Below are 14,409 nucleotides of genomic sequence, written 5' to 3'. Positions count from 1 at the left end.
CCTTAGGGGACTAGGTTTTAGAGAACTCTAAAGGTCAGAGAGAAGAGTTTTATTTTTAATTCAGTCCTTCCCTTGAGAAAAATTACATTGGCAGCTTCATGGAAGATGGATAGGAGAGGAGGGGCATCCATTAAGGGGTTGTTAGAATGATTCAGGTGAGAGATGATAAAGGCTTGTACTAAGATGCGGCTGTATCCATTGAGAGAGGGGAGAACAACAAATAGAATCAACAAGATCTGGTAGCTGATTGGGTGTGTAGGATAACAGGGTGTTTTAGGATATCACTGAGGTTGTGAATCCGAGAGACCAAAAGAATGATGGCTGGGGAAAAATTCCAAATGGTCATACCACATAGGGAAAAAAACCCACCTGGGAGTTAGATCTGGTTTCGATTGTGTCATTTGACTTAACTTGGCCTTAATATCTTTGTCTATAAAATAGGGATAATAAGACCTGCCTGGTAGGGTTGGAGTGACCTCAGATGAGAAGCCCTTGATAGAAAACTTTAAGATGCTCTAAACACAGAGGAGGCAGTGTGGTACAATAGAAAGAGCTTTGGTTTGGAAGTCAGGATTTGAACTCATATCCTATCACTTGTTGGCTAAGTGGCTGTGAGCAGGTTCCTTTGCATCCCTGTGTCTCAGTCTTCTCATCTGTACAAAGAAGGGAAGGATTAGATTAGAAAACTAAAGTTCCTTCTACTGTACATCTATGAGCCTCTGAGCTGGGGTATATAAGACATTATAACTATTACTATTTTTATTATCATCATTTTTGTTAGACACCATTGGCAGTTTATTTGGAGAGGCTCATCATTGGATTGCCTGCTAAGGGATGAATTTTTTGCTTTAAAATTTTTGCTACTTTGACAGAAGCAAAATTATAAGTGGAAAGTAGGAGTTGGAGCACAGTTTAGTCATAGCAAACCCTAGTCAAAGTTTGTTGTTATTGTTCATTCATTTCAATCATGTCTGACTCTTGGTGACCCCATTTGGTGTTTTCTTGGCAAAGATGCTGGAGTGGTTTGTTATTTCCTTCTCCAGCTTGTTTTACAGATGAGAAAACTGAGGCAAACAAGTTTTAGTGCCTTTCCCAGGGTCATGCAGCCATTAAAGATCTGCGATTGGATTTGAACTTAGGTATCCTGCCTCCAGGCCTGGTGCCCTACCCACTGCACAATCTGCTGCCCCTGTAGGTAGAGAGCCAGAGAGTCAAGTCAGAAAGCATCCCCTCAAGCCCTATGTCTGAGGAAGCTTCAGTGGACAAGGGATCCCAGGGGCTTCTGGGGATGTTAGTATTATCTCTTCTCTCCTCCTCACACTGGGTGTTTCACTCTTCACCTTCCTCTGTACCCCCAGAGTGCCTTTAGGTCCAGGCAGTGACCTCACATTTTTGCTTAAAGGGGGATGCAGTCTAGTACCAACAGTACTTCACCTGAGTGAGGATTTTAAGATCATACATATGGGTCATAGGCTGAGCAGTAGAATGTAAGCTTCAGGTAAAGAGAAGCAGAATTGTCTTTGTGTGCCTGTTGCAGTGCCTGGCATATAGCAGAAGCTCATTAAATGTCTGATAAATTGAATTTGTTGTATGGGATCATCAGTTAGTTGGCTAGGTCCTTTGATGCATTGGTCGATCTTGTTGAGGGGACCCTAGAATGAAGAATCCAGTCAGTTGTGGGGACACAGGCTTTTCTATTTTTATTCTTAACTCTCTGGGAATTGAGCCTTGAGCCAGATGTTCCATTTAGCATGGTCACTCAATCAACAAACATTTATGAAGAAACAAATATATGCAAAATCCTGTACATTCTGGGAATACAAAGTCAAAACGAATTCCCTGTACACAAGGAGCTTATATTCTTGATCAAATCAACAACAAAAGGGGTATTGAATGCTTTTAGATCACAGTCGTTTCTATAAATGTTCCTCTTCCCTTTTCCCATCAAACCTTTTGCCATGATGAAGAAAAACAGTTTGAGTGTCTGACAGCGTATACATGATTCTGCTTCTGTGGTCCACCCACTTCTTTTTGGAAAGTGGAAAGATGATACACTAGCTGTCTAAGAAGTCAAAGGGATGGCTGTCAGAATGGGTGCTATCCTACATCCATTGATTCCAGCTGCTTCCTAGGGGTGGGCAACAGCCTCACACATCCAGTGCCCAGTGGAGATGATTCAGGCTTTCCCTTAGAGATCATGAGTTGTGGAATGTTGATTCCTTGAAAGTAACCTCCCAACAGTGCCTGGAACCTTAGCAGAGCATTTTACTCAGTGAATATTTGTTGATTAAGTAAGATAATACATGCAAAGCAGTTTGTCATCTTTAAAGAAGTATATAAATGTCAGCTATTATTAGTATTACCATTATTATTATTATTATTATGTTAATGAAATTTGTTGTTTAGTCATTTCCAACTCTTTATAACCACATTGGCAGTTTTTTTGGCAGAGACTAAAAGAGACTAGAGTGGTCGGCCATTTCCTTCTCTAGCTCATTTCACAGATGGGGAAACTGAGGCAAGCCAGGTGAGTGACTCGCCCAGAGACTTAGTTAATAAGTGTATGAGGTTAGATTTGCCAGCCTGTTGCTCTATCCACTTCATCACCTCAACATCTTAGAAACATTAATCTGTGTGCAGTAATTGAATCATGGATCTAGTTCCCATTGCCTCTGACTGATTCCAAACCCAAAGCTCTTTCCCCACTCTTCCACATAGCTTCATTGGAATTGGATCATTCATTTCCAGGACTTCCTTCAGTGCCAGTGACAGATCCACTCAGGTGAGGGTCTAAGGAAGGTTTAAGTGTTAGTAGTGCCACAAGATCCCCTCTGACTGTCCCAATATATCATCCTGGACCCCACTGGAACTGGGAGAGACTCCTGTTATTGTTGCTTCTTCAGGAGCTCCAGGGTTGGGTTCCTCATCTGCCAAATGGGGATAATGAATCCAGGGATGACATAGGTGCTGGGAGGGATAATTAGTTAGAGTTTGGAAGAAGCTGCTTTATATAGGTGGGGTCAGGCCAGGCAAGAAGTGGAAATCTTTCCAGTATGCATTCCCAGCTTTTACTCTTTGTTCTTGGCAAAGAATCAGGGGCTGACATGACAAAATATGTCATCTTGCCACATCTGGCAAGTCCCAGTGTACATTTCTGCCTCAGAGAGAGCAGACCCTGTTCTCTTCGTCAGTATTGGCCATCTCCTCCTTCATGTGTCTTTGCTCACTGAGCTACTCACTCCTAACTGTGAAAGCAGCTTGAACCACATCTGAAGTGAAATCTCTCTCCCTTCTTTACCCCAGGCTAGCTTCCTTCCTATACAACTTCTATCTCATCCCCAGATTACAATTACAATCTGAGCTGGTTTAAAATGTTGCCTTCTGAAAAAAGCAATCTAAAGATTGGCTCAGTTCTTACTGTTTGTCTCTTGTTTATTTTCTCCTCTCCTTTCTGTCCACACATCCAGCTATCTCCTGAAGAAGAAGAGAAGCGAAGAATTCGGAGAGAGCGGAACAAGCTTGCTGCAGCCAAATGCCGCAACCGTCGCCGGGAGCTGACTGAGAAGCTGCAAGCGGTAAGAACTATGGCTTGTAGTGAAGGGCTCTAGGCTTTGCTCCGACACCGTGCCCTCTCTAACCTCTAGAATCCCTCAATCCTAAAAGCAGGTGATGGCAGGGATCTGCCCTAATATGAAAACTTCTGGCCTTCAAGAGCCAGTGTAAGCCTGGTCTGCCACAGGCAGCCCACTCTCCAGAACTCAGGTCCCTCCATTTTTAAATACCACATGCATTAGGGACTACCTCTCTCTTAGAGCTCTATCTTTAAAAAAGATATTTTCCCTAAACTCCCTAGTCTGGGTTCCATTTTTGACAAAGATGAGTCATATTCTATGACTGTGCACCTTATATTCTTCATGTCCTTTGCTGGCATGAACTTCCTAACCTCACCACACACCATGTCAAATGAGCCTTTCTCTGTGGTCTTGGCTCTTTCATTCTGTCCTTGTGAGTCACTCTCTCTAGCTCCTTAATCACCCCAAGCTCTTGGGTGTCCATGACCTTTCCCTCCCTGACCCTTGGTCTGACCAGTCTCAACATCATCCTAGCTAAAGAGCCTCTTAACTCAACCCCCAAAATAGAGAGAATAGAGGATCTGCATTGGGCCCAAATCCTTCTAGCCTCATTCCAAAATGTCTATGGGAAGGAGAGTGCATCTTGGGCACATCTCTTTTGGTATCAGAGATACCACCTTCTACATGAACAATTCTCTTTTAGTTTGCCAGGAAACAAAGGAAGGGACCAGGCAGTTCATGGAGTTCAATCCCCTCATTTCAGATAAGAAAGCCTAGATACAGAGAGTAGAAGGCACTTGTTCAGAATGACAGAGCTAAGAAGTGGGAGAATCAGATTGTAAACCCATGTCCAGAGTCCAAATCTAGGATTTCATCTCCCTCCTATAATACCCTATCTCTTCCTGGAGTCCTTGGCGCCTTTCAATAATGACTCTTTCCCAAGTGAATTCTATAGTGTTGAATTTACAAGATTAGATAGTGGGGCTATTGTCAGAGATTGCACAAGGATACTTTTTTTTTTTTTTTTTTTTTTTTTTTTTTGTAAACTCTTATGTGATTGGGCAAATCCATGATAATAGTATCCACAGAAATGGGTGGGGAGGGGTGGAAAAAGTGAAGAGGTAAGAATGAAAACATGTAATTTAGGATCATTTGATTGATGCTCCAGAGCTTGAAGATTCAGAAGTCATTGAGTGTAAACCCCAATTTGATATATGAGGAAACTGAGGCTCACAGGAATTTGTGTAGTTTGCTCAAGGACACATGGGAAGCAGAAGTGATTAGTTTTTATCTTGGTATATAGACAGTATTTTTATTGGTGTTTGAAAATTTTCCACTTTGCAACCATGTCTTTCCCCATTAAACCTAATTCACTGAATTCATAAAAGCATACATGTAGAGCTGGCAGGAACCTTAGGGTCATGGTTTTACATATAAGAAGACTGAGGGCCAGAGAGATTAGCCACTTTCCCAAAGGTCACGGGTAGTAATTATCAAGAGTGGGATTTAAGCCCTGGTGTCTCTTGTCTCCTGAGTCCCCATCGATTCAATTTTACAAATATTAATTAAACACCTGCTAGGGACTGAGGCTGCAAAGACCAAAACAAAACAGTTTCTGCCCTCAAAAAGTTTATATTCTCCTGATCCTTAGAAAATCCTGTCCCTCCAAAGCCTAGACTAAAACCTTACAAAGTCCCCATGTTTTTCTTTAAGGCCATAACACCTCGCTCCTCCCTTCCCCTCACAGTTCCCTCGGCCACATCCTCCACAGGAAACCTCTCATAAGCCCATGACGCTTGTCAAGCTCTTGAGGGAGATGGAAACTTTTCTTTTCTCCTGTAACTTTCCTTCACATCCTGCTTTGTGACTCTTGTCTACCACTCTTCCTTAAATATGAGATTGCATTGGGTAGGAGGGGTGGGGGGCAGCGTGTAGAGAGAACAGTAGATTGATATTTACTCCCTCAGAAATTTCTTGGTATACCTTATCTGGTTATATGATCTACTTTTAAAAGTGAAGAACAAACATTCACCCCCTAAATCTTGAGCTCTGTTTTGGTGGAATTGGAGAAGAAATGAAGAGAAAGGGAAGAGTATAAGTATTCATATATGTTCTTTTGGCAGTGCTTTCTTCACTGTTTTGTTCTGCATAAACCTTTCCATGTCAAATAAAGATGGTACTCTTTTGAAAAAAAAAAAAGTATTCATATAGTACCTACTATATGCCAGGCACTGCGTTAAATGCCTTGCAAGTATTATCTCATTTAATCCTCAAACAACCCTGAGAGATAGGCACTATTATTGTTTCCATTTTACAGTTGAGGAAACTGAGGCAAATGGATAAAGTGACTTGCCCAGGGTCTCTCAGCTAAGGTTCTGAGACTAAATTTGAACTCAGTTTTCCAGACTCTAGGCTCAGCACTCTATCTGCTGCACTGCCTAGCTAAGACAATTCATGTACATATTACTAATTCTAGAAGATGAGTTCTGTTTTGGATATATTGGTTTTTAAATGTCAGCTGCCTGAATGAAAAGTCGAGTTTGGGTTTGAGGATAGCAGTTGGGAGGGAGGAATGGAGCATAGAAAGAAAAGGGGAGATTTCCAAGAGATTCTGGATTTCCAGTTCTCATTTTAAATCTGCTGAGCTGGTGATGCACCTTGGGACATTGAACTGGAGATTCCTCTGTGATGTATATTGCTAATATTATCTTGGGAAAGTTGAACACCCTCAGTTTCCTCATCTGTAACATGAGAAGATTGGATTGGAGGTCCTATGAGACTTCTTCCATATCTAAGACATGATTCTATGACCTCATTCAGCATTCCCACATATGGGCAATGAATATCCAGTGATTATTTTAGGAGACAACATTTTCCAAATACGCTTTTCTGCATGTTGTGTGCTAACCTGGATCCGACTATAGAGACCAGAAGTATCTTATCTTCCAAATGTTTTAGAATTCTTAACTTTGGGTCCAAGGTGGTGAGGTGGGGTATTGTTATTCGTTTATATGTTTGTTCCTTCAACCTAAGGACTTTAATTAAGTACTTACTGTGGGCTAGGCCCTGAGAGAGGAACTAAGCTTAATTGAAACATAGGATCATAAAATAAAGGATAACAGAGGTAGAACACAGAAGAACATCAAGATTATCCAGCCTAATTCTTTATGATGGGAATTTATAATCTAGTAAGATATTAGCCTTGTAAAGTACAAATGCAGAAAATTGGAATAGTGACATGACAAGTTCATTTGAAGGTTGCAAACAAAGTGCTATATGAGATCTTGGGGAGCTATCATTACCCATGGGGAGAGCAGGGTAGGCTTCATGGAGGAAGTGCATTTGCATTGTAGTTTAAAGGATGAGTAAGAATTCAATGGGAAAAGAGGGGAGGGAAACACATTTTAGGCATCAGGAATAGTGTGTTAGGATGCTTAGAGAGCAATGGACTTTGTCTTAGGACACAAGAGGAATGTTATGAGACAAAGATGGAAAAAGAGGGTAGAACTAGTAGTATGTGGTCTGTCTTGTTCAGTTCCAGGTTAAATTAGATGTCTTCATGGGGTTCCTTCTAGCTTTTATGTATCCAAGTTTGATAGATTTTGCATCTGGATTCAGAGAAATTATTAGTGCCACGTGGAGCAGGTGGATGGCACAGTGGATAGAGCACTGGCCTTGGAGTCAGGAGGACCTGAGTTTAAAACCAGCCTCAGACACTTCCTAGCTGAGAGACCCTGGGCCAGTCACTTAACCTGCTTGCCTCAGTTTCCTCAACTGTAAAAGTAGAAATAATAATAATAATAGTGCCTCCCTCTCAGGGTTGTGGTGAAGATCAAATGAGATAATATTTGTAGGGCACTTAACACAGTGCTTGAGATATAGTAGCTACTACTAGCACATGACACTTCCCAGCTGTGTGCCTCTCCAAAAATGGTTGGGGGACACTCCTGAGCCTGGACGTCAGGCATTGTATGGTGGTCTTCTGGAATCAGGGGCCTGAATTTCAGTCCTGATTCTTGATACTCATGTGACTTTGGGCCTCAGTCCTCTCATCTGTAAAATAAAAAGATTAGGCCAAATGACCTCTCAGCTCTCTCTTTTAGTCCTTTTAGTCTTATATAGAGAGCAGAGAAGGGAAAATGGAGGTTCCTGCCTCTGGCTTCACTTAATTTGTCTTCTCTCAACAGGAAACAGAAGAGCTGGAGGAAGAGAAGTCGGGGTTGCAGAAGGAGATAGCTGAGTTGCAGAAAGAGAAGGAGAAGCTAGAGTTTATGCTGGTGGCCCACGGGCCTGTGTGCAAAATCAGCCCCGAAGAGCGTCGGACCCCGCCGTCCCACAGCCTGCAGTCCATGCGCCCCGGTGGCGGGGTAGGTACTGTGGTGGTGAAACAAGAGCCCTTGGAAGAAGAGATCCCATCCTCCTCCTCTTCAGCCCTGGACAAGGCCCAGCGGTCCGTCATTAAGCCCATCAACATTGCTGGGGGCTTTTATGGGGAGGAGCCCCTCAACACCCCTATCGTGGTGAACTCCACTCCAGCCATCACCCCGGGCACCTCCAACCTGGTCTTTACCTACCCCAACGTGCTGGAGCAGGAGTCCCCTGCGTCCCCTTCTGAGTCCTGCTCCAAGGCCCACCGGAGAAGTAGCAGCAGTGGGGACCAGTCTTCAGATTCCTTGAACTCTCCCACTCTCCTGGCTTTGTAACCCAGCTCTGGAGGGGCATGAAGGGAAGCTACCCTCCACCTTCTCCACTGTCTCCTTCCTAGGGACCAGCACACTGGCAATGAGTGACAGCAGACAGAGGGACACTACAGGAGAGCTTGGCTCTGGGGAGAATGAAGGGGACTCTGGCGATGAGGAGGACCGAGGAGCTCAGGGCAGACCCATGGATCAAGTGGGAGCTCCCTCCTTAATCCCAGGGGCCGTTCCTGTTACCTTCAAAACTTGGGAGGACTCTGTTTTGTGGACTCGCATCTCTCCCTGAAGTTGGTCTGGACATTGCTTTCCCTTTCTTCTGATATTGTATCTTGGAGTGATGGTTTCTTTCCTTGACTTCCTTTCCCCTTGGGGGGCACATTTGGTGCCTTCCCTCCCACTCAGACCATTCCTGTTCAGCTTTCCTCCCCTTATATCCATTTCTCTCCCTTTTTATTCCTAACCCTTCCAGGACATTTCACGAGGGCGGTCTCAGCACTTGAGACTCCCTTAAACATCTTTATTTGTTTCTGGAGGTAGGGCTGTGAGTAAATGATTTTCCTTGAGTCTGAAGTGTGTGGCTTGGGATACTGGGCCAGGAAACAGGCCACCGAACGCTCCCCCAGAGACTCGCCCGACCCTGCCTCCCGGGGCTGCGACAGGCAGCCCCCTGGCCTTTCCCACCCTCTGCAGAGCTGGGAGATGCAGCCGCTGGAAGAAGGTGCTCGCAGAGGCAGGAGATGGGAGCCCAGCCCCCGTGTGCGTGCAGTCAGAGCTGGCTTTGCAAAATGCTTAATTACCAACCCAGGAATAGCGCCAACAAAGCCGGGAGGTTGCCAGCACCGGCTTCCCCCTCTCCGCTGCCGCCTCGAACAGGGCGTCTCCCATAATTACTGCCTCTCCGCTCGGGCCGGGGACCCTTCTCCCTCCTGCCCGCCTGCCTCCCCTGGGAATCGAGGCAGCCCTCTGCAGGCTCCACCCTCCCCCTACAGACGCTCAGAGTGACGCCACCCACGGAGCTTTAATGAGCGTGGGCCAACTCTCCCCATCCCCGCCGGGGCGGCCCCTCCCCACACTGAGGGCAGACACCGAGCTCAAGCCTTGGCCCGGGATTAAAAGGGAATGGGGGGCGGGGGGGAGAGAGAGGTAGCAGCGGGAATGGCTGTTTGCAGCTCCCGCAGACCAATCTCGGCCCTTCTGCCCTCTCTTGTCTCCGACCGCAGCTCCTGTCCCCGCGGGCGGTTTGCTCCCTGGCCCAGAGAGAGCTTTTCCACTTTAGCCTCCCTTCTCCCCAGCCTTCGGGCTCAGGCAGCCGGGTGATGAGTATGTGTAGGGGGTCACTGAGCTGGGGCCAGTCCCTTGACTGCTAATTCCTCCGGCTGCTGTTGGAGAGTGGGGAGCCTCGTCTGACTTGTAGGAAGAGTTCCCCGTTGAGAATACAGCTTCTGTCTGACCCCCACCCCCACTTTCCTTCATTCCTCTAACTAAAGCCTCTGGTCCTAGGCTCAGGTAGGAGATCCTCTTTTGGGTTCATTGACTTATTGGTTCTTATTGACCCTCCTGACTAGTAACTAATTAATCCGCCACCCCGGCAGGTTTTTCTTTGGTTTAAATCCATTCCTACTAAGACATTCCTTTGAAGGACATCCACTTGCTGGCAATTAGGCTCCAAAGATCAGGTGGTGTTTTTTAAGCATTTAAATCAAATCCAGCGGGGGCAAGTTTTCTAAATTAGACGCTGGAGTGGGCAAGGAGACATTAAGCTGCTCCATCCTCTCGCCCAGATTGCTTCATGTGGCTGTCTCTAATACAGACTGAGCAGCCAACAGCCATTGGTCACCTAGAAATCTGACATAGTGGTCCCTTCCATCTGCGGCGCTGTGTGTGATTGCCACTGACGATGATGAGAAAACTTAGATTTGGGGGATGATGGGATCTCATTGAAATACACATTTTTCTTGAAACAAAACACTCCAGTGCAAAATGCTTTTAAAACCAGTTTCATTTCCACATTCCCTGGCCCTGTTGGAAACTCCTTCCTGGTGGCTCAGGAGGCTCTGGGAAGGTGAGCCCTTAAGTGAACGTGAATGTTTTGGGTTTCTGATTTCCTGTTAAGCAAAGGTTTCCTGAGTCAACCGAGACCCAGCATGAGGTGGTGGAAAGTGAATGAGGTATGCTTTCCTCTTAAAGGGTTAATCATCTCTAGTTGCATTGGAATCCAAGTTGGAGCCCTTTGCTTTTATATGCATATACATATATATTAAAAGAAGCTGCTTTTTTCCTGATCTTAAAAGATCTCCTTTACTTCCTCTCTTTGCTCAGGATTGACCTGAAGGTTGGTCAAAGTCTGTTCCACTGAGCCTACCCTGGACAATGAATAGGCATGAATCTTGGGGTTTCATTTATTCATTCAACAAGCATCTATTAAGTACCTACTAAGTGCCAGAAAACCCACTAGGCTTTGGGGATACAAAAGCAGAAAAGCAAAAAGGGTCCCTGACCTGGAGGAGCTTACTTTCTTCACATTTAGATCAATCAGGCAACATTTATTAAGTACCAGGCACTATTAAGTCTTGGAGGTACAAAGATAAAAATTACAGTCCTTGCCTTCAGGGATGTTTGTTGAATTGAGCAGAAAGCCATGTTGACTTTGGGACCATTTGTGAGCTAAAGCTAGGTGACTCATATAACATCTTCAGAAGGCCTTTATCTCTTGAGGCCTTCTCCACTCAGGACCTTCTCTTCTGTGGGAGCTCTCACAAAGATAATGGTTTTATTCAGGGAAGATGAAATTTGCACCTAAGTGATGATTAATATCTTCAGTTTTCTGACCACTTCCTTCCAGGGGAACAGTCAGAGAGATTGATGCAACTAACACACGAATCACACATATTTCTCCAAGTAGGATTTAGTGCTAGTAAAGCGCATTGAGTTGGTTGGGACAGGGACTTCACGGCTTCCCAGGGTATTGGGGTCAACGAGACAGCTCTTGAGTCTGGAGTCAGACTGGGCTGGGAGCAGCTTTCTGAGAAGGCCGATCCATGTTTTGGCCAGGTTCTGGAACGCCCAGTCCTTTCTGCTGCCTGGCTGACCTCTCTGAGAACAAACTATTCTCTGGCTGAACTGAGGAGGGCCAACTGACAGGGAAGAGAGGGAGGATCTAGGTGAAGCTTAGAAAATTGCCAGGGTCAGTTCCAAGAAAAGAAGATTGGTTTTTGTTTTTTTGGGGAAAAAATAAACATTTTCTTTTGCCTGCCTGGAGGGCTGTGCACATCCATTCTGGTCCCCCATCTTGAGTCATTCTCTGAAAAAAACAAAGCTAAGCAAAGGCTTACTTCTCTTTTCTGCCCCCATGAAGGCTTTGCCCCTTCTTGGGCTGCAGTCTTCCCCATAGCTTGTGGGCTGGAGAGATGTGAAAGGTTTTTTCTCTTTTTCTTGAAGAGCAGTCAGTGCTGCTAAGGTCTCCTGGATTTTACTGCTGGCTAGTATTTCTCCTTCCCCCTCCCCGCCAACAAGAAACCCTCAGGATTGCCTGTTTCCTCCTTTTACTTTCTAACTCTTCCTGAGATTAGATTTGGGGGAATAGTATAGTGCCCTGCTAGGGTTCCATAGTAATGGTCAATCAGTTTGTCAGAAATGAAACGGTTATCATTACAGTACCTGCTGTCTTTGTCTTCCCCCTTCAACTCCTTTTTCCCCCTCCCATCCTTCTTCCACATTCTGTTGATGAGAGGTTTGAAGTAGATGACCTCTCTGATCCTTCACAACCCCAAATCTCTGATCCTCTGATTTTCTTCCTCTTCCTCCTTTCCCTTGTTTCTCCCTTCTTCTCTGCTTACTTCTCTTGAAGTTGACAATTTTCATCCCTCTACTTTGCTTTATCTCCTGGAAAGAACAGTGGCTTTGAAGTCAGTCATGATTATTACCTTTGTGAACTTTGGACAAGTCACAACTTCCTTAGGCCTCAGTTTCCTAATTTGCAAAACAATAAAATAACTGGTCTCTGGGGTCCCTTCAAGCTCTAAATCTATGATATGATAATATTGTTGTTTCTCCTTCTCTTAGCACCTTTACTTTGGGGGTACAGTCCAAGACTAGCTTGGAATAGTCTAGGACATGTAGTAAATTCAGGGCAAGACGGTTTGTGGCTGATTTTATTTTAAATGCTTAACCAAACCTGTCTGTAGCCTTCATCATTTGTTTAGTTCTCTTTTAAAAGCCAAAATCTTATTGGCAGGTGTGTGTGTATATGTGTGTGTGTGTGTGTGTGTGTGTGTGTATGAGAGAGAAAGAGAGAGACTGCTCCAACAAATAAAACCCAATCTAACCACCACTAACAATAACTTCCCATGCTCCTTTTCCCCCTTAAAAATTAAAAAAGAGGTTATTTTGTGTGTTTTTATTTCCCAAATCCTCTAGCATGCTAGCAACAGTAGGATCCTAAAGTCTTGGGTCAAACATTGGGGGATGGAGGGAGAATGAAATCTACATTTATTTCATTATTTATTAAAATGTTTACATTTTCTTTGTGTTATTCTAAACCTGACTATAAAAAGAAAGCATTAAAATACTCAGTTCTGGGTTTTTTGTTTTTGTTTTTGTTTTGTTAAGATTTTTTTAAGGCTGATGATGCTTTTTTTTTCCTTCTAAAATAGTTTGTGACTTGTGTTTGTATAAAATGTACAAAGAGGTTTTGTGTCTAAAAATGGATGGTCATTCCTCTGGGGGCAGAGGTCAGGAAGAAGTCCAGCAGAGCCCTGTTCCCTAGAAATTGTTTTCTCTCCCTGTGTGATTTAAAAGCCAATTCCATTTATTCTAGTTTGTGGGTAATTAATAGTGAAAAAGAAAATACTCGTCTGTGTATAGAGAATAGGTTTCAGGGTGTCTTTTTTTGGCAGGGGGAGGAGAAAGAAATTGTATATATTTTGATATATGTTCAAAGTAATAAATCATTGTGTATTAGAGATATGTCATTGATGGAGAATGAAGCCTGCTTTTAAGACCCTGAAAGGCAAAACAAGTCAAAGAAGAGTAATACAGATTTATGGGAAATTGAATTATTTCTTGAGCATCAGTTTGGGGTTTTATTTTTATTTTTTGCTTCCTTCTTAAATTGATAGTGATTATTATTATTATTATTATTTTTTTTTTTTTGCCTGAGATGAGGCCCAAGGCAGAGCCTGGGGCTGCCTTTTGTGTAAGTGTGAAGATCAGGATCTAGCTCAGCCTGAAACATCTCTGGCAGTGTATGATTTTTGTTTTGTTATTTTACTGTAATACAAACCTACAGTATTTGCACTAAACAAAAAAAAAAAAATAAGAAAAGAGAAAGCTTGTTAGAAAAAGCTTGCTGCTATGGAAGAAAGAACATATTGAAAAGTTTTTTGTTTTGTTTTTTGCTTTTTCAATTTAAACTGAGTAGCATTTTGTAGAATAAAATTAATTAAGATTGAAGAGCTTGATGTCGGGTTTTTTTTTTTTTCTTTTCCATCCTTCCTCATGCCATTGGTATTGCCTGTAGAGTTTTTTGTTTTGTTTTGTTTTATACATTCTTTCTCCATGGTAAAGTAGTCTATCTTTGGTATAAATGGACTAGAAACTAGACAGCAAAAATTCAGCAATTCAATTCAGTAAACATTTGTTTAGTATCTGCCATGTGCTAGACAATGTACTAGCCCTAAAGAATAGGAAAATAAAAACCCGTATAGTTCTTACCCTCAAAGGGATTCCAACAACATCTGAACAAATAAATAGATGTAAGATATATAGAAAATCATTTAAAAGGAGGAAGTAGGGGTAGCTAGGCAGAGCAGTGGTTAGAGCACCAGCCCTGAAGTCAGGAGGACCTGAGGTCAAATTTGACCTCAGACACTTAACTCTTCCTAGCTATGTGACCTTGGGCAAGTCACTTAACCCCAATTGTCTCAGGGAAAAAAAAAAAAAAAAAGGAGGAAGTACTAACAACTAGATAGGGTAGGATTCGAAAAGACTTCTTATAGGAGGTAGTCCATGAGCTGTAATTTGGAGGAAACCAGGGGTTATAATAGCTGGAGGTGAGGGAGAGCATGTTATATGCTGGAAGAATCTGAGTTGGGATACCTTGCAGGGTCTGCCATTAGCAAAACTATGAACATAGGCTAAAT

At 43.5% G+C, this 14,409-nt stretch overlaps 1 protein-coding gene across 1 annotated transcript in view; it reads left to right on the top strand.

Moving 5' to 3' along the window:
* Window positions 1-8,832, top strand: part of FOSL2 (FOS like 2, AP-1 transcription factor subunit) — a 29,747-nt gene extending 20,915 nt beyond the window's left edge. The window contains exons 3-4 of the mRNA XM_074288293.1: window positions 3,468-3,575; window positions 7,760-8,832. Of these exons, the coding sequence (XP_074144394.1) occupies window positions 3,468-3,575; window positions 7,760-8,275 (624 nt within the window). The 3' untranslated portion in view covers window positions 8,276-8,832. The remainder of the gene's footprint in view (window positions 1-3,467; window positions 3,576-7,759) is intronic.
* The last annotated feature ends 5,577 nt before the right edge of the window (window positions 8,833-14,409 follow it).

Source organism: Sminthopsis crassicaudata, chromosome 2 (assembly GCF_048593235.1).
Source record: "Sminthopsis crassicaudata isolate SCR6 chromosome 2, ASM4859323v1, whole genome shotgun sequence".
NCBI lineage: Eukaryota > Metazoa > Chordata > Mammalia > Dasyuromorphia > Dasyuridae > Sminthopsis > Sminthopsis crassicaudata.
The sequence above is the reverse complement of the archived record's forward strand: the minus strand, read 5'-3'. Positions and strand labels throughout refer to the sequence as shown.